The 20509-nt window shown below is 40.5% G+C and overlaps 1 protein-coding gene across 13 annotated transcripts in view; it reads left to right on the top strand.

The window, feature by feature from the left end:
• The first annotated feature begins 3118 nt into the window (after nt 1-3118).
• The window catches only part of ptprt (protein tyrosine phosphatase receptor type T), a 475570-nt gene continuing 458179 nt past the window's right edge, over nt 3119-20509 (top strand). For all 13 annotated transcript variants that reach the window (XM_088070228.1, XM_088070218.1, XM_088070225.1 and 10 more), the window contains exon 1: nt 3119-3495. In XM_088070228.1, coding sequence (XP_087926354.1) covers nt 3408-3495 — 88 coding nt within the window. In that variant the 5' untranslated portion in view covers nt 3119-3407. The remainder of the gene's footprint in view (nt 3496-20509) is intronic.

Here is a 20509-nt window from a genome sequence, read left to right as displayed (position 1 = left end):
GGTGGGTGACACATGAAAAACACCTCTCAGTGTAACAAAACAATTCAGTAGTACCACAGCATACAGCCTCCAAAGTTCAATCAACGCCTCTCTAAAAATCTGTCAACAAAAAACTGAAAGTTTTGGTAACACTTTCTATGAAGACAGCATCTACACATTATGAAGGCATTCACGCAGAATTATAATTCAATCATAATGCTTTATGACGACACTCATAAACACACATAATGCTTACTGATACACTATATCAACAGTCACACAACATTGCATATGTGACTTATAATGATTTATAGGCGGCAAGTGTCTTATGGATGCTCTTGACTAGTTACAATCTAGAGGTTGACTAATGGGGCTTATAATGCATTATTAATACCTATACTCACACTTAGCTTGAAATAGCCTGTTTGTGATGGGGACAGTGCATATACAGCATATATCATACTCACTGTGGATTTCAAGGGCAGCCCTGTTAGAAAACCATGTTGAAATATCGCTTTCTCTTTGACTGAGAATGACTGAAATAATAAGACAAAGTGTAATTTTTAACACCCGAACTGAAACTCTCCAATCTCTATTTAAATCTGCAACTGAAATGCAGCCAGTATTGATCAACACTTTACCCGACACACAGCTGAGCAGCAGACTGTTTTTAGACAGCCTGTGGAGCTGAGCAGCATTTAGTGCTACGGACAAAAAATGTCAATACCCAATTGGCTGGTTGGAATTTACTAGATTTAACACACCCTGTCACGCTCACCTGCAGAGGGACAGGCACAAATAGCAGGCAGTCAGCAGGGATCTGTGAAGGGCAGCAGCTGAGGAAGGTTTGACGTGGTCGTATAAGGAGCAGTTTAGGTGCATTGTCTGTCTACATTTTGATTTAAAGGGATAGTTCACCCAAAAATGAAAATTCAGTATCATCTACTCACCCTCAATGCCGATGGAAAGTTGGGTGAAGTTTTATAGTCCACAAAACATTGCCGGTTTACGGGAAAAAGACGTTTTCTCATCTACCAAACAACTGGAGCAAATGGTGAAAATAATCCAAAACATAATAAAACCACAAAATGTGTCCATACTGCTCATCTGAAGTAATCCAAGTGTCCTGAAGCCCCGACGTGCCAAGTTGTTTTGAAAAACGCCACTGCGTCATGTTTTTAGCCTTGTTATAGCCTGTAGCTCCTAGTGTTCACGCAGGCGTGCTAGCACAAGACCAACGAGAGCTTTCAGGTCTCTCCATTGTTGTCTGACAAGTTGGTCTCACTTTAAAGAAATCTAGAAAATTGATTTTCTTGAAAATGAAAGCAAGTATAACTATTAATCTTAATTTATGTTTGCTTCATATCAAATTGTTAAGTTTACTTAAAATTAAGTGAGACTTAGTCTAATTTTGTGAAGTTATTCCAACTTATAGATGACAAGTTTAATGAAATCAATCTTTTTAACTTTGAGCATCTTCAGTAAACCAAGTTTATGGTAATATACTATGTCTGTATTCTGCCGGTGGCATACTAGTCAATCGTAGATTAAAGAAATCAAAGAATCAGAGAAAACAAAACTCGCAGATCTCATAACTTCATTGGCAAAATCATCTTTTTCAGGATCAAGTTAAATCAGACTAACTTGTTTACCGAAGCAGCTGTTTCTTAGAAAGTACAAGGTCATTCACCTGTCATTTTTAAGTTGCAACTACTTCACAACATTAAGTAAATATAGCTACATTTCAAGTAAACTGAACACTAAGATATAAAGTTAACAGAATTTTAGATTTACTGTGACGATTACTTTCCTTTTCTAAGGCAAATGGTTCCAAAGGTTATTTTAAGTTAAGATCAACTTGTCAAGTTTTGCAGTATATGTACAACATTTGTGATCATGGTGAGTCAGAATGAGATGATATTTAGGATGTGTCTCCCTCCAGCAGGTATTTCCACCCTTTAAATGTGTTGGCAAACAGAAGTCCACATTCTGTCCGCACTTTAACCTGCATTTTCATCAGAGTGTACAGGTTGGATGTTTTTTCCATTGGCCACATCACATGACAGGGAAAGCCCAGTCACTACAGTAAGACACACCTATGAGTCAGAGTGTGTGTGGGAGAGTGTCAGAAAGAGAGGAATCCTATTAGAGAGACAGACCTTGAAATAGAAATCGTATGGCAGTAAAATGAGTGGACTGAGAGGGATCTCATGACAACAGAGAGGGAAAGAGACACGCAGAGAGACTATACTCAGAGAGTAGCTGAGACCGTGTGAGAATCTTATCCTTGCGGAGGAATCAGGCGGTAGGACCCGGGAGAAACCAGACAACTCAAAATGCCTTCAGCACAGTCAAGCTGGCGATAAATACTCAAGAGTTTATGGGAAATTTGGCGTTTTACCCTTCAAATGAAAGCCCATATTTGGTGATTTTGATTTTTTTTTTTTTTTAGAAAATAGTATATGTGAAGACATACAACACACACATTGAATAAAAAAAGACACAAAGCTGCAAAATAAATGTTGGAAAAATGCTAAAATTCATAATTATTTTCACTGACTTTCTGTGCTGCAATGACCAATTCACTCTGAAGTCACTATTTTTATGATCACAATTTTTATTTAAAAAAAAAAAAAAAAAGACAAAATATTCTCCAGAAGTACTTTATATCTGATGTTTTCTGGTTAAAAAAAATCTAGCATTCACTTGTACAATCTAAAATTAGGAAAAAAGATTTATTGCCAAGTAGGTTTTAACTTACTAGGACATTGCTGCAAACAAATATACAGTGAACATATTGAGAGGAATAATAATCATAATAATAAGGTAAAGTACTGCAGCAGTCAATAAACCAAAAATAGAATAGAAGAATAAAAAAAATACAATACAAATATTAAAGCTTTTTTTCCCCTTAAACTTACAATGGTGCTTTATGAGAATACCGTCATAATCCTGCTGCTTCTTGCTCTTATTTTGAAACACTCTATCGGAAGTCCTCCGCGCGTTAATCCGCCCGTCTTTACGCGGGTGTCTGGCACCCGGCGTGGTGCGCACTGCTCCCCATTCCTCTCCAACTCAACGTCAGTCTGTCAGAGACCGTCTGAGCGCGCGCACACTCACACTGTACCCCCCCCACCCCCCGTCACACACGCGCGCTCTGACGCACACACACAGACTCGCGCTGTCGGACCCGGGAGGAGAGGAAAGGAGAGGAGACAGCTCCAGTTTATTCGCCTCCAACTTCTCTCTTTGCTTCTACTTGCGTCTTTCTGACTCTTCTTATCCACCAATGCGAGGATTTTATTCCTGTTCTCTCTGTTGTTCTCCCAGCTGTCCCGAACCGAGGAAAACCAGTTTAAGGACCAGACGGGAGTATGTTAAATAACCCGCACGACTGAGCAAAACAAGAAGAAAAAAAAGAAGAAGACATGGATAAACGGAGTTATTCTCTCGTTTTGCCTGCAGCTTTCTTCCACTTTGCACTTTTGGGATTTACTGCCGGACAATTCTTCCCAGGTAACGCGATTTATTTGTTTACAAAGTGGATTTTTAAACTGTCTCGCTCATATCTGCTGGTGCGCTTTGGTGCTTTCTTTTGGAGTCTGAATGGATGCCACGGAGCTGAGGTGGCGCATATGGGAATATAAAGTGGACACGCACGTTGATTTGTGCGTTTCAGCGATTTTGGGAGCATTGATATGTTACATTCTTGGGTATTGTGATGGTTAAACAACCCCTAAAGTCAGTTTTGAGCGCTCAGTTGTGGAAGAGGAATTACTACTGCGCTTACGCGCAGGAAATATCATGAAAGAAAAATACCTTAACTCACTTATTTATAGAAACAAACACGTGACTTTTGGTGGATTTATTTATGATGAAAGTGACCGTTTGATATGAGCTGACCTGAGTTTATACCATCATATCTGCCTGAAAGATTTGATGCGCGCCCTGGAGGTTTGCTGTGAAGTTTTGGATGCGTCGGGAGGTTTGCAACATGAAGCTTTCCACGTTGACTGTATGCTGTTGAGCCGACGGTTAATGTGTGACTTGGATGATTTTGTTTCGGTTACATTTCGCTGTGGTGTCGCTTTGGAAAGCGGGCGGATCAGTGCGTCTTGGCTCCGTCTGAGCGCAAAGCTGCGGACTGTCTATTGGATCGTCCCCTGATTTATTTATGAAATGAAGAGACTGATATTTTGTGGTGTGCTACAGTAAAGACGCGCGGGCATTGCTGTGCCTCGGTATGATGGGATAACAAGTTATTCTCGCAGAGGTCAATTCCTTTCTGTAATCTATAAGGTTTTTGTTCAACTTTTACACACTGACGTGTAGCATACACCCTGCGTTTCAACCTTCCGCGTAATTCAGCGACTGATGGTATTAAATTACGGGAAAATATGCAACTGCCCGGTTTTATCTCCCGGTGTTGAAGCTGCGGGATCCTCACGCAGTCCGCTGCAATATCGCTGCACTCCTCTGGCACTTGTTACGCACCGCAGAGGTTTGGGGAGTTTGCGGGATCGTCCGAGTTTTCCAGCGTCAGATCGGGTCAATCAGTGGTGATTCTGACCATCAGTCATCGCAAACTGAAGCTTTACAGAAGGATAAAACGAGCCATGCGCCGGATAGAAAGTTTGTTCCAACACAGCATTCATTGATAAAACACAAAGACGCGAAAATGAAATTCAGGATAATATGCTGATGAAATCAAAGAGCGTTTATTTAGAATTCGAAACTTGTGGCACAAATATTATAAAGACAGAATAAAAAAAGATACGCGGTGTCACTGTAACTCTGCTCAGGACTACAATCTGATGTTTCGCGCGATCCACGAGTTAAAACTGTTTATTTATTTAAAGAGCGTGATAAAAGACTTAATCACATCGGGGCTCTGACTGTCCTGCGCTGTAACTCCGTAAAGCATCAAACCCCCAAATTTTCACAACTTCATTCTCCTTAAATCAGTGATGTTTTGCCGTTGACTGCAGCAGCAGCCCGTCGGCTCTGTGTCCGCCCCTCTCTCGGCACCTTCTGCTTGGTATTCATGACCTGTAAGGCTGCAAAAAGAGGCTACTTTGAGCGGAAGACTGGCTCCCAACACTGAGTCCTCCCTCTCTCTCCCCCTCTGTCTCCGGGCTGCAGCGCGGCGGAGCAGCCGTCCCTCTCTCCGTGCGTAATGGTGCAGCTACAGCCGCAGCAGTTACATTGTGCTTTATGGTGAAATAAAAAGTATAAATTTTGACAAATATAAGCACGGATATCGGAATCGACCCCTAAAACGTATGATTTGTGTTTTTAGTCCAGCACATTGATATAAACTGAAGGAAACTATGTTTAAAACATATATTTAGGCATTAAATAGAGCCCGTGCACCATTCAGGTTTATAATAAATATTGCAACACAGCCTGCTCATTAGGATGTGGTCGGTTTAAGAAAAAGAAACCTAGAGATAACAGTTTGTCGGACTTTCTTCTTTATATTGTTTAACAGGTCAGACTCGGAGTTTTTTTGCAGTGTCATTCTGACATCCACTCCACCATAACCTGCACTTAAACGGTTATTTAATTGGGAGTGTGTGCGTGTGTGTTTGTGCAGTGCGTGCGTGCGTGTGTGTAGAGAAAGAGAGAGAGAGAGAGAGAGAGAGAGAGAGCGCGGAGGGATATTTCGCTGGCTGCTGTTCGCCCATGTGCCGTTTGGGGGCGATATTGGTACATCAGATCTATCCATCGTCACACACACACTTTGTCTCTCTCACACACACTTTAACTCATACAAACACGCGCACGCACACACACACACACACACACACACACACACACACACGTTAACAGAGCGTCCAGATTCTAATAATCTTCCCTCTTTTTCCAATTGCTTCTGAGTTTTGTTTTTAGAAAAAAAGTGAAGCCACTCATTCAGCTGTAATGATAATAGAGGCAGAATCAGTGATTGAGAAAATGATCTCAGCCTGAGTCTGTCTGTGTGTCTGTCAGTCTCAGTGACATCTTGTAGTTGTAATTTGTAATCTGCCTCTCATCTATCCTCATACAGGAGGTGTGTGTGCGTGTGTGTGTGTGTGTGTGTGTGTGTGTGTGTGTGTGAGTGAGTGAACAGCTCAGATCATGTTGCTCTCACCACCATCATAACTCTCACTGCAGCTGAAGTGGAGGCCAAAGTTTCAGGCTGATATGTGAAAAGCTCAAGAAATGAAACTGCGCCTGCGTGATGAGATACCACAAGTGGTAAATAATCAAGTAGTTTTATTCATTCTCTTTTAGACTGACAGTTTTTCACATTCACACTGGAAGCAGCAGTTTTTGGTCTTCCACCAAGACTGTTCATTTTTTTGACCAGGTCATTTTAGTTGCCTGAACATAACCAAACCTTAAAGGAATAGTTACCATTTTGGGGACATGTGCTTGCCATGATTGATGCCACTCTTGTATGTGTGGCAAATAAGGATGCAACCAGACATTATTTTCATTGTCTATTAACCTTTTGAAACCAGAGCAGATTTGTTTAATTTCTTTCACAAACATGAGAAAATGGCCACAGGCAGCTTAAGACATGGCCCATAAATAAGCGAACATTTTGTTTAAAAAAAAAAAAAAAAGTTGTAAGAAAATTTCCTGAAAATATAAAAAAAATTAAAAAATAAATAACACAATTATTTAGAAAAATGCTAAAAAATAATAATATTTATGTATGTTTCAATTTGTATTTTCTATTGTTATGATGAGAATATAGTTTCTGGATACTGTTCATTATTTTATTAATAATCTTCTAATAATCCTTCCCTTTGAAAAACTTATTTTAAGAACATTTTCTTGACCCCTTTTACTGATTTCTTGCAATTTGTGAGGCATTTCTTGCTAAGTCACTCACTCTTTCCCACATTTTTTTCAAAAGAAATCAATTTTCCCAGTTTTCAAAGGGTCAAATAGTTTGTGAAAAGTCCCAAATAAGGGATTGACAACCCGTTTAAAACATGAATCGACATGTTTTAAACGGGTTGTCAATCCCTTATTTTGAACATTAATTAATTAGTTGTTTGTTCTATCAAATGTCAGAAAATGGTGAAAAATGTCCAAGGTGATGCCCTCCAGTGTCTTTTTCTTCACAACTCAAAGATTTTCAGTTTAGTGTTGTGGATGAGTGAAGAAACCAAACATATTCACATTTAAGAAGCTGCAATCAATGTATTAAAAAAAAAATCACTTGAACCAACTAATTGATTATCAAATTAGTTTGTTGACAACTGGCTGATTAATCCATTAATTGCTGCGGGTCTGATGGTAAATATGAAGTAGCAGCCAGTTAGCTTTGCATGGGGCCTGGAAACAGGACAACAGCTGACCTGGCTCTGTGGAAAGAAAGTAAATATAAATTGAGCAGTTCATTATGATCATAACCAGAGATGTGTTTGCTCAGAAAATGTTAATTCGGGTACTTTTGACCAAGTGTCTTTTTTTGTCATTTGGCGTAAAGACTGCCCTTTTGTGATTGGAGTGAAATTACCCTTTAAAAGAGCTTCTTTCCGTAGATTTGCAACAGCTTTATGTTTAACAAAGCAAAGGCATGTGTTACCCAAGGCTATCTTTTTCATCTTGTGTGTGTGTGTGTGTGTGTGTGTGCGTGCGTGCGTGCGTGCGTGCGTGCAGGTGCAGCTGTGCCCCTGATCCATGCCTTTGAGCTCCAGTGATCGCTAATTGTTGAACATCCGGTCGGATCTGGAGGTGACGACTAGGGCATTCAGGTGGTTGTGTGTGTGTTTGTGCTTTCACAGAAACCAATTTACAATTTATATTCCATTTAATTAGATTTCTTTGGCTGTGAGGACAGAAGGGGTAAGAGTGCGAAAAGGAGAAAGAGAAAGCGAGTGACCACGCGTCTCCGTCTTTCTCTCTGTCTCTCCTTGACTCGTTCGCCCAGCATGTTGACATGTTGGAGGGACACGGAGAAGTCTTTGGCTTTGATCAAATCAACAGCCTCCAATTCCCGAATTACGGGGGTCTTTATGTGATTAGTAGTGTGTGTGTGTGTGTGTGTGTGTGTGTGTGTGTGTGTGTGTGTGGTGATTCATAGAGAGAGTGGGTGTCATGAAAACAGAGGAGAGTGGAAAGTTAAAGGTGAGGAGAGAAAAGACGACAATGGGAAGCATCGAGGGAGGGGAAGACAAAATGAGGAGGAGGTTAGAGGTCAAAGAGAAGAAGGGAAAACTTAAAATTTGGGGATAATGTGGAGGAAAGGAGAAGAAAAAAGGGAAGATGTGAAGAGATGGAGGAGAATAAATGAACTTAAGAGAGAAAAGGAGCAGAAGCAGGTCAAGGGGAGTGAAGAGGTGAAAAAAGAAGAGATGGTGAGAGCAAAACAAAAAGAGGGGGGAGCCGAGGTGGGGGAGAGAATATGATTGGTAGTATAAAAAGTGTAGGACAAGAAAAAGGGAAAAAATAGGGGAAGCGAGAACAATGTAGGAGAGAAGAGGAGTGCAGATGCAAGGGGATGATTGGATAAGCAAGGAGAAGACATGATAAGAGAAGAGGAGGAGGTGAGAGCAAAAAAGAAGAGGAGAGCTGAGAACGGGATAAAACGAGATAGTAGAAAGGAGATGGGAGATGATTGGACAAGAGTGCCGGACAAGAAAGGAAAAAAGAAGGGAGGGGAGAGAAAGATGTAGGAGAAGAAAGGTGAAGAGAGGGAGGAGAGAAATATGTAGGAGAGAGGAGGAGAGCCGGACCAATGAAATGTTTGGATAGGCACAAAGAAGATATGATAAGAGAAGAGGAGGAGGTTAGAGCAAGAAAAGGGGGCGAGATGGGGGATGATTACAGAGTGGTGTAGGAGAAGAAAGACAAAAATAAGGGAGGGAAGAGAAAAATGTAGGAGAGAGGAAGATTGTAGATGTAAAGATATGATTGGCACAGAGAAGATATGATAAGAGAAGAGGAGGAGAGATGACATGATGAGATGATGGGAAAAGACAGTAGAAGAAAGGTGAAAGGAGAGAAAAACTGAGGAGAGAAGAGGAGTGCAGAAAGAAATGATTGGAGAGGATATGAGAAGGAGGTGAGAGCAACATAAAAGGAGAGAAATGAAATTTAGGGATGACGGGAAAAAAAATGCTAAAGAAGAAATGGTAAAAAGGAGGGAGGAGAGAGAGGTGTTGGACAGAAAAGGAATACAGAGCCAAAGAAATGATTGGATAGGTATGGAGAGGATGTGGGAAGACATGAGGAGGAGGTGAGAGCACAAAAAATGGAGAGATGGAAGAAATGAGATGATGGGAAAAAGAGTGTAGGAGAAGAAGAAAAGAGGGAGGGGAGAGAAAAATGTAGGAGAGAAGAGGAGTGCAGAGCCAAATCAGGGAGAAAACATGACAAGAGAAGAAGAGGGAGTGAGAGCAAAGAAAGGATAGATACTGGAAAACTGAGATAAGGGGATGATAGGAAAATAAAGTAGGAAAAGAAAGGTGAAAGGAGGGAGGAGAGAGAGATGTAGGAGAGAAGAGGAGTGCAAAAAGAAATGACTGGAGATGATATTATAAGAGAAGGTGGTGAGAGCAAAAAAAGGGGAGAAATGAGATTAGGGGATGATGGGAAAAAGTATGAGAAGAAAACGGAAATAAAGGAGGGAGGAGAGAGAAAGGTAGGAGATAAAAGGCATGCAGAGCCAAAGAAATGATTGGATAAGCACAGAAAATATGATGAGAGAGGAGGAGGAGGTGAAAGCAAAAAAAAAAAAAAAAGAAGAAGAAAAAGGGGAAAAACGAAATGAGGGGTCGATAGGAAAAGAGTGTAGGAGAAGAAAAATAAAAAATGGAGGACAGATAAACACATAGGAGAGAAGAGGAGTGCAGAGCCAGATAAATGATTGGATAAGCATGGAGAAGATGTGATAAGAAAGAGGAGGAGTAGGTGAAGGCAAAAAAAAGAAGAGAGCCAAGAAGGGGAGAGGGAGAGATAGGGAAAAGGAGATGATGGCATGATGGGAAAAGAGTGTGGAAGAAGGCAAACGAAAAAAGAAAGTAGGAGAGAGAAGGATGTGGTACAGGAGAGAAATGCAGTCAGAGGAATGGCTGGATAAGCAAAGAGAAGATATGATAAAGGAAAACTTAGAAGAGTAAGGAAGAAGAGAGGAAAAACATCGAGGAGACGATAGAAAAACAGCACAGAAGTGAAAGAAGAATAGAAACAAAAAAACTCGAGGTGGAAAAAAATAGGAGACAAGGATAAAGACAAGACTAAGACAGGAAGGAGAAAGGAGGATGAAGAAAAGATTAAAGACAAAGAGAAGGCAAAAGGACAAGTCTGTGGTCAAAGAGATAGTCTTGTCGTCTGTTGGCTCGTTCATCACTCCTGTCTAGACGAGCTGAGGATGAGGAGGAGGAGAGACAGACAGAGAAAGCAGAAGGAAGAGCAAAGGACGAGTAGTTGGCGGAAATGACAAAGACAAAGGATGACAGGAGGTCAAGAAAAGAGAAAAAATGACACTAAGTTGATTATGTCTCACTGTTATCGACTGCCTGAGTGGCTATAATTGTTTCCTCTGCTCTGTGTGTGTGTGTGTGTGTGTGTGTGTGTGTGTGTGTGTGTGTGTGTGTGTGTGTGTGTGTGTTCAGAGAGAGCTTTATGACAGGATGTCTGTCACCTCGTGCTCCGCTCTGTTTAGTATGCTGTCCATCTTCCCTCACTGTGTGTGTGTGTGTGTGTGTCTGCCTAATCCACAGCACTTATTCTATTGGCCTGACTAACTGACAGCCTAATAGTGGGGCATGCTGAGTGCCGGGGCGTCGTGTGTGTGTGTGTGTGTGTGTGTGTGTGTGTGTGTGTGTTAGAGATGGGGGGGGGTTGGGGGGGGGGGGTATTGAATGAACATTAAAGTGGGTGGCGGAGCTGAAAGAGAGAGAGGGTAGAGAGTGGGGGAGAGACCACTTTCTGCAGTCAATGAAATGCATTTAGAAAGAATAAGTGTGTTTGTGTAAGAGTGTGTGAGGTGCAGCATTAGTGCCCAGTTACACCAGAAAGTGGTACTGAGAAATCTGTATGCATGCCCCCGTGCATGAAGTACTGTAAGTAGTGCAGGAAACTTGTTGACTATCACATTTTCATCCCAACCCATCATATATTGCTGTTTTGTCAGAGCCAATCATGTGTACTTATGACTGTATTATCCTGCACATGTTGTTGATATTCTGGGTGTCTGCATGTCAATTCACGCTTGTCTTTTCAAAATGCGCTTCTCTTTTCAACAGAAATGTGCAGTTTCTGATTGTTAGATGCATACAATCTTTGACTTACAACATTGGTAAAACACCTTGTATTTAGCTTTATCACCTTGTGTAACAAAAGCATGTGGTTAGGTTTGGAAAAAAACATCATAGTTTGACTCAACATTGAAGCTCTGGGTTTGTTTGACCCATCCACCGTCTTTCCCACCCGCCCTATGTGGACTTTCCAGCTCCTTATGTGAAAGATGCCTTTTTGAGTGGGTGTTAGGCTTTGGCGGTATGTAATATTTTATACCTTAATACCTTCCTGAAGTTTTTGTGGGGTATACACAAAAAATATGACTGTTTAAGTGTGCAGTGCTAACAACAAACATAACCCCCAAGATGTTAAGAAAAGTAATATTTGCACACCTGTTTTCCTTATGAACAAAGAAAGACAATCGTGCACCTTTAGAATTCAACTTTATCTCGGTCACAGGGGACTGACGGGGCTTAATTGCCTCGTTAAATCATCATAATTCACACTTGGTCGACAGAAACAAAATAAAACTCACTCAAACCGTCACCAGCTCCGGTTTGGTCAAAATAAATCCTTAATTCAACAAGTTAGATGTGAAAAACATGCCACTATTATTATTAGTCCCTCTCTGCCGTCGGCTGTTAACAGTCCTTTAACATATCCCTCCACCACTTCGGTGTTGGAGTTTCAGCTCAGCTGCCTGTTCCACCTTGCGGTGCGTGCTGTGCACTACATACAAAAAGTTTAATAGAAAAAGAAGAAGATGACTCTTCTCTATAGATAAAGGGTTGTATGCTTGCTTGCGAAAAAAAAGGAATAAATATATATAAAAATAGTTTATTGTTGTCAAAGATGAAACAAACTGCAGTCCTCCCTCTGCACATTCTGATAGAAATACTTTTTGTCTGGAAGCTCATGGCCGGTTATCAAAGTTACAGCCTGAAAACAACAAAGTTATTTCCCTGCAGGAGGCAAACAACAGTGAGTTCTCCACTGATGGAATATGTTGTCAGAGTGACAGTTGTGTCTGCCACGGGGATATTTGACAGTTGAAATTGAAATGAGATACCATGAGCAGTGAACGATAACACGGCTTTGAAATGCACATCTAATGGAAAGACAAGAAAAACTGATATTTAGTGGCCCTGAGGGGGAATTTTCAGGACGCATCAACAGAGTAAGCGCTGCACACACAACTCAGTGGAAACAAACTTGCAAAGACACGCACACGTTCATCCTTTGGAATTACAGATAATGCTTTCTTCATTGTGTGAGGATATTTGGAAAAGTGAGTACAATCTGTCTTAAAATGTAAATAATATCCTCAAACGGCTTCTGTGATGGCTACATATGTACACAAGATGACTGATTTACTACATATGTGGTGTTTTTCAGTGTATTAAGCCCAGAATACGATATAACAATTAGAATGATAAACAATTTTGGAAATGTTTAAAATAAATACAGATTAAAAACATTTAATTTAAGGTGTTGATTTGGATGGCTAGTTATTCTGATTTATTTTAAAGGAGTTAACACACTACTTTTTTTTGTGTCAGTTTTTTACTGCTTAAGTTTGTCAATGCACAATAACATAGATATGAGCAACAACAGTGCGCTTGGAACTTTTTTAGTAAAGACAGAAATTCCAGCTTAATATTCATATCCAATTTTATTGGATTTTTAAAAAAAGAAAAAAAAGTGGCATTGTGTCCTTCTGCAAACCACAGGTACGATAAATTTGTATGTTATTATATAGCGGATACTGTGATAAACGTGGTTATGTTTAGGCACAAAAAACAGTTGATAAAGGTTGGGGAAGGATCATGCTTTGGCTTAAAATACCTTGTTTTGGCGGCATAATCCTTGTTGAAAACGTAGCAATGTTGATCACTTTCGATCTTTTTTCCCGGTGGTAAAATAGAGACAGGTTGCTACAAAACACTCATTAGGTGGCTAAAAAGCAGCTGGAAACACAGCAATGATTCGTTAAAACCACCTCCCAATGGCAAAGTCAGCTCACAGCGTTGATATGATTCATGTGAAACATGAATTGAATGTATTTGTAGTTTTTAGAAACTCAGAATGGCAACATTTTCTCCTGGTGACAAGGCTGTCATATCACTGTTCAATAGTTAACGCTGTAGTAGCAAAAACCATCACCAGCACTTTGCCCAGGCATTTGTTTTGCAGTAATAGCTTAAATAAAAGATATGCCTGGTGGACACCGACGCTTTCATTACAACAGGTTGAGCCATTAATTACATTTAATTTGTTCATTCCATAAATTATACAGGGATAATTTTACAGCAGCCCATAAATTATACAGCAGTCGAAAATGATCTAAGAGTGCATCCAGAAACCTCCGCCTCGGAAGGGCATCGTGGCATCCCAGACAGCACTGAGCAGTTGAATGCTAGCAGGCATAAATGAGGTGGAAAATGTTTTTGTTTTTATCCTGTGGAGGCTGTTTACTTCAGCCTCGGGGCCGGCTGGCGCAGATGTTCATCTCCCATGTTTTATTGCACTTTGACTACATCTTTATGAGGAATTACTTGAACAAGTTTTGTGGCACTTTAACACTTTTAAGTTACAACAGTGGATTTTTTTGACTAGATATAAGATGTTTTCCATTTTGGAAAAGGTGAAATCTGATTGATTTGCAATAATGGCACTTCTTACAGGAAGATTAAGAGAAGGTTTAAGCATTTGAGGTTTACCTTACGATCTGTCACAGTGGACTTCTTGATTAGCTGGTTACCACAGAAAAACTGCTGAATTGAGCTTCCACCAATCCTATATGCTGCAGTTAGAGAATTGTTAACTTTTGGATGGTTCTGTACCAGATCAGAGCACCATAAGGTTTTACAACGTAAGTATTATGTCATAATGTAATATTGCTTATTAAGAAAATAAGCGAAAGGTTGAATGAAATGCATCACTCACACTTTTATACAGGATGAGCAGATCCCAGTGCATGCTTGTGCAGTTGTTTTTACTCTTGTTAGAATGTGTACACCAGTCATTTGGGAAACATCCGAGAAAATTATTTGCATGGTAGTGTTGCGTGGTTTTGATACAAACAGTTGTAACTCTACAGAAAAAAATGTGAATGTGGGACTTTTGCAAATGCCCCCTCAAGTACTCCAGAAACCAAATGTGCATGTTGGTCCATGCCCTTGAGATCAACACACATAAGCATTTTAGAATAGAATAGAATATTCCTTTATTGATCCCCCATTGGGGATCTGATTCCACCATAAAAGGACATTATTGCAGTTTAAAAAATAAAAATGTTATTGTACATGACTATTGGTAAGGTTAAGGTTTAGACACAAGACAACATGAATGGTGAATATGATTTGGAATAAAATGACTTGGTTGAAGACAGCATAACATTGTGCATTAGGTTTGTTGTCATTGTTACAAGTTAGGCAGACATTGACTGTAGGACATGAACACTAGTCATCTGTGCTGAGTTTTGATGTTTGGTTGACCCATCCACCCACACTGACCTCCTCCTTCTCTTATAATCTTTGTGGCTCTATTACATCTTCGGCTGCTGGAGGTTTTTATCTCTTGAATGTAACTGTGCATCATTTATGGACATTTATTGAATGACTGATGCAAAACGTGAATAACTGGTCATCCTGGCTACTGCAGCTGCTCTGAAAAGCTAAGTCATCCCTTTTTTTTTCGTTAAAAGCCATATCTGCAAATTAGACTTACGCATGTGACTACAAGTTTCAGTTTCAGAGCTAAGTGGCAATATCACAGTGAGATGGTCAACATGGAGCCAATGATCATTGTAGGAGTCCTTTCAACAACTCCGGTTCGAGTAACTTGGCAAGACACTGCTGAAGAAAAGGGCACATGCTCAGTCAACCTGCTGTGGTTGAAAAAAGGTTAAATTCCATTCTCAAAGTCTCAAATTGCAAAACAAACTTGGGGACAAATCAAGTCGTGATTGAGCTGATTAGAATGTCGGAGGTGTAAAACATACACGGCGCGGCACATTAAAAACTTCCTTTTCTCTAATTAAAATAACTGCTGATTAATGCAAGAGGTCTTAACGAAGCTTAACAAGGTTTCGAAGTAATTAATCCATATTTAATAGAAGATGTTAGGCAAGTGAGACTGAGAGGCTGCTTAGTCGGCTGAATCAACAAGCTTGGGAAGAGAGGGGGAGGACGATGAGGGGGGAGGGAGGAAAGAGTGAGAGGATGGATGGCAGATAAAGAATAAAGAAGGAAATGAGACAAATAAGTGTGGGAAGGGGGTGGGGGTGGGTGGGTAATAAACAGAGTTATGGTTGAGGAAGGGAATGAGAAGATATTAGATGATATCCGAGCATCATTCCCTTTTATTCTCACAGTGGCTAAATTTGATTTATGTCAGACTGTGTGGGAAGCCTTACCCAGAAGATTCACAGATGTAGCCAGAGTCACTGTCAGAGCTCATCTCAACTGGTCTGTGGAAGAAAGACTTTATATGAAACTCATAATGTCCATATCAAACTTTACAGTAACAGGGTAGATAAGCTTTGTAATCCATTAAAGGATCATTTCAGTTTATTACAATGTGGGGTCTATTTTAATACTCATAAACTGCTTAAATCTGCAGGGACATTACTAAAAATAAGTTCAAGCTTAAGCAGTCAGGTTAGCAAAGTAAAGCAAAATGTATTAGAAAGAATCAAATCGAGACAAACAGTGTGGTCTCACTACCATGGCATCAAAATATACTGTTCTGGCAGTGTCAGGCTATAAAGAGTGTTAAAGTGGCATAGGGCGGGTGGGAGTTGAGGGGGATGGGTCCAGTAAGCACAGGACTTTCACCCATGAGACGGGTTGTTGTGACTCAGTGAGGATTTTTGCCGCTGTTGGAATGAGAACAGGCTGGTTTAGCAGTGCCGCGCTGAAGATCCATGCTGTACCACATCCATGTGGAAAATTGAAGTTACATTTCTGTCATTATTTACCTTGTATGGCCTCTAGGTGTGAACCTGTCCTTAGTCTTGTTTAAATATTTTGGACTTTGCTCCCATAGTGTCAAATAACAGCTCACCTTTGTAGGCTGCCATCTGATGGTGATAGACATAGAGTACATGAGAGATGGAAAATAAAGGAAATAGATTAGTCTAATATAATAAGAGAAAGAAACACAGGTAAGGTGTATCATATGCTGTATGAAATATAGTATATGATATAGTACATATATTGCAGTAATGCTACAGGGCAAAGAAACTGAGAGTTGGGAGAGTGGAGAAATGTTTTTCTCATGGGAAATTGCACAGAACTAGAGCAGGAAGAAGAGGAGACAGAAGGAAAGTAATTAAAAGAGAATATAAAGTTGAGAAAGGAGGAATGAATTAAGAAAGACAGGTTTGGATGGAGAGCTCAACAGACAGAGGAGAAGAGGAAGAAGAGCAAACATCATAATATTTGCCTGGCAGCCGGATTTTGCCTCTCTTTTTTTTTTTTACACTCATGCACACAGACAGACAAATACACATGCAAGCCAATACACACACACAGCAAGGAAACACACACACGTCTTCCCTTGATGGAGCCCTCTGAAGGAGCCAACCATCTTCTAGTTGTTTACGGACTCTCATCTGCACACACACACACACACATGCAAATGCACTCACTTGACTGAAATACTGCCGAGTGTACACAACCGTAATCCAGCATCTGTTTGCCTTTTCGTCACCGCTCACACTTTTTTTTTTATCGCTCTCATCATCCCTACGTCTTGATGTGTGTTTGATTTTTAGCAAGTTTATCCACCCGTTCACCCTCTGATCACGTATTCTGATCATTCTGTCTGAACACCCAGCCACACATTCATGCATCCGTTCACTCTCCCGTCGACCAGTTCACCGATCCATCTGCTCGTCAGTCCACCCGCACGTGATTTCATTAATTCATCAATCATCCCCCCATCTGTCACTCACACCAAATTGCTGTTTAGCAGTGAACTGAGAGGGAAAACCCTGGTGTGTGTGCTCATGTAGTGTGTCTAGAGGTGTGTGTGCTCTGATTGAATGCTGATTAATAGATAATTGCCTCTGTCATTGCCGGCTACAGGATATGCCGCCTGGTTAAGTGATACAGACAGACGGACGGTTAGACAGACAGGTGGACGGACAGATAGACGGAAAAACCATCTCCCCGGCTCGGAAGCATGGCAGCGGCTTCTCTACCTGCCACTCACAGGGAGGGGAGAGAAAGGAGGAGTGATGGAGAGAGATAAATAAGTGGGGGAGACTGAGAGGAAGAAGAAAGAGGGAGAAGTGAAGCGAGGAGGAGGATGTGGAGGAAGAGGTGAGAGACGAGAGAGCAGGGGAGTGAGAGCGATTGGCCGTGGAGGATAAAGGGCAGAGATGACAAATGATGGGAGAATGAGTGGGAGAAGGTGAGGAGGAGGAATAAAGATTGTTGACTGTTGAGGAGGTCTAGAAAGAGAATGTGTGAGATCAAAAAGTATAAGAACAATGGCTGGAGAGGAAGAGACAAAAGCCTTTTTCACATCTGCCCTTCATTACTCAAATGTGCCAGCAAACATACATGCCATCCTCATGTTTGAAGAAGTGACCTCCTGTCAAATGGCAATTTCGGTTCGACCGGGTAACCTGTCTGTAACGTTCTCATTCCAAAGTCATCAAATACTGTCGCTTTTGCAGTGATTTGGCGGGTAAAAGGTCCCTGTCATGTCTGCATGATGCACAGCTTGATGGCATCAGCTGAGAAGGCGGCCGGACAGAACCATTCCTGGTGTTATTATACGCAGGCAGACAGCTGTACGACACCTGCTGTGTCTGCATGATACGCCGCTGGACGGCATCAGTATGAAACACTGCCAGTAATGATGTAATGTAAGAAGCAAAAAGGTCCTTATAGGGACGGTGGATGGGTCCAACAAACCCCAGACTTTCATGTGGGAATCTGGTGTTAGCCTCCCTCCCAAATGTGATGATTTTTGATCCCACCGTGTGTTTTTGTTGACATCATGGTAACAGCAACCCCGGAAAGTCAACAGCAGACACAAAGGATGATCACTTAAGTCAATTCAATTTTATCTATAAAGATATCAGCAATCACAGTTTGCCTCTGTGGGCTAGATTTTCTAAAGCTGAAAAACAGAGCCAAGAGGAAAGTCTAGAGTTCTCTCAGTCCACTTCACTTGAATTACAAGATGTTGAAAGTTTTTCATGGGACTTTTGCCCAAAGGCGCCAAAATGAACCTGCTTACCACAGAGAGAAAACTCTGTAAATCCCGAAAATTAACAAGACCTTTATAAAACGTCTATGGTTTATGCATACAGAATGTCAGTTATAAAAAAGAGAGTCTTGCCTTTTTTGAGTTGTTAAACTTGATCAATTGGATATTCTATCTGATACATGATGAAATTGATGTGAACATTTATTTGGGGATCCATTCTGCTCAAGATGGTCATTAATTAAGGCTTCAACGGAAGAGCTGTACAAATTATAATCCATTTTGTCTCCAGTTTCAAAGGAGAATTGACAAGAGTTTTCTTTCTGGCTGTTTATTTCCCCAACTCTCCTCTGTTATTTAGCAATACCTCCACTCTCAGTCATGTTATGTTTAAAGGAAAGCCACTGAAGAACACTGAACAGAGACCTTTGTTAGACAGTCCAACAGTCATTACTTTTACAGATATACAAACCATCAATGCTACATATTCCCTGTCTGAAAAAAGCTATAGAGGCATTGAAAGAGGCACGGAGAAGCAGACAGAAAACAGGAAGACACATCAGTGCAGACAGAGCGATGGTCTATATTCATCTGCGTCTCTGTCTTTTGTTCTCTGCAAAGCACTTCATGAAGCGCCTGTTTGTTGCTAAACAGGCTATAAATAAATTCACATCAACTTTGACTTAATGGGACACTAAAGAGCAAAATGCATCCTGACTGTAAACTGTAACAGAATCAGAACTGTCTGCATATTTTTAGATGAAAGCTGTGCACCAGTGAAGTCTTTCCACTCGGAAACAAAGAGAAAGAGACAGATGTACTATACATTCAGTGTTGCAGTACGCTGTGCTTAAATGCAACTCGGTGCATGACTTTTTCCTCGTGTGATTAATAGAACTGCAAGGAAATGGTTGCACAACAGCGTCTGTTTTAAGTTCATGACGTTGAAAAGCCCTCACAAATCACATGTATGGCCTATGACTTTGTAACTTTCGCTAAACTGCAGGCCCAATTCCATCATTCTGTTTTTATTTTTTTTAAAAATCTCCTCCACACTCACTCACAGGATCTCCAGACTGTCCTACATGAACGCATTACACAAATTTTCGAATGATCAAACATTGAGCCCACAGTGCATGAAAATGCATAACTGTAAACAGCTACTGCAAACTCTTGCCAATAAAAAAGCTTCAGTGTTCATGAAAAAGGATCAATATTGTGCAGTCAGGCGAGATGAAGTGTGTTTGATTTCAGAATTGTATGTAAAAAACAGAATTTTTAAAAGCACTTTGAATTCTGCCATCATAAAGCTTACTGCAGTCAAAGGAAAAAGAGCATCTTTAATCATATTTTTTTTCCATGTAGGGATCAATCAGTTGTTGTTAAAAGGTATTCCAGATGTTTTCTATGTTGTCTAGAATTTTTGGTGAGGTAGCTCAACTTGATACAACTTGCTTTGGGGTCATTGCTGCCTAAATGCTGTTACTTCGTGTCCGGGGTGGAGCAGGTTAGACATGCTTTTGCCTCCTCAGATATTGTGCTGTGTGGGTTAGAAAAACATGATTTCAAAGATATTTCAAGGATTTACGTTATTTTTGGTCGAGAAAGTTCTACTGATGGATCCTCATGGATTTGTAATTTATCTTTCTCCTCTTCTTCCTTTTCTTCCTTGTCTTCCTTTCATTTTCTTTTCTTTTTTGTTATTCATCATCCCGTTCTGAACACTTAAGTATGTTTAGGTTCGGCTAAATCTACTTCTTGCTCCTCAAAATACCCGGCCCTGACCCATTACTGCACAGCAACTATAATGTTGTTTTTGCACTTGCAAATTCCAAATTAAGGTGAAAACCGTTCAAATTGTTGCTTTTAATAGAAGAAATGCATGATTTTACACCAAAAGAGTAATTATTCTGCAACCCATTTAATTAATGTTATTTCAGATAGAGGCTAATTAGGCTAATTAGCACCACTGTAAAACACAAATTCGTTTTGTCTCAGCATGATTTCAACAAAGCTTTCAAAGAACTTTTCCATCATGATCCATCGTCGCCTTAATAAAGAG

Source organism: Plectropomus leopardus, chromosome 2 (assembly GCF_026936395.1).
Source record: "Plectropomus leopardus strain MGB_pleo_1.0 chromosome 2, ASM2693639v1, whole genome shotgun sequence".
In the NCBI taxonomy this organism is placed as follows: Eukaryota; Metazoa; Chordata; class Actinopteri; order Perciformes; family Serranidae; genus Plectropomus; species Plectropomus leopardus.
The sequence above is the reverse complement of the archived record's forward strand: the minus strand, read 5'-3'. Positions and strand labels throughout refer to the sequence as shown.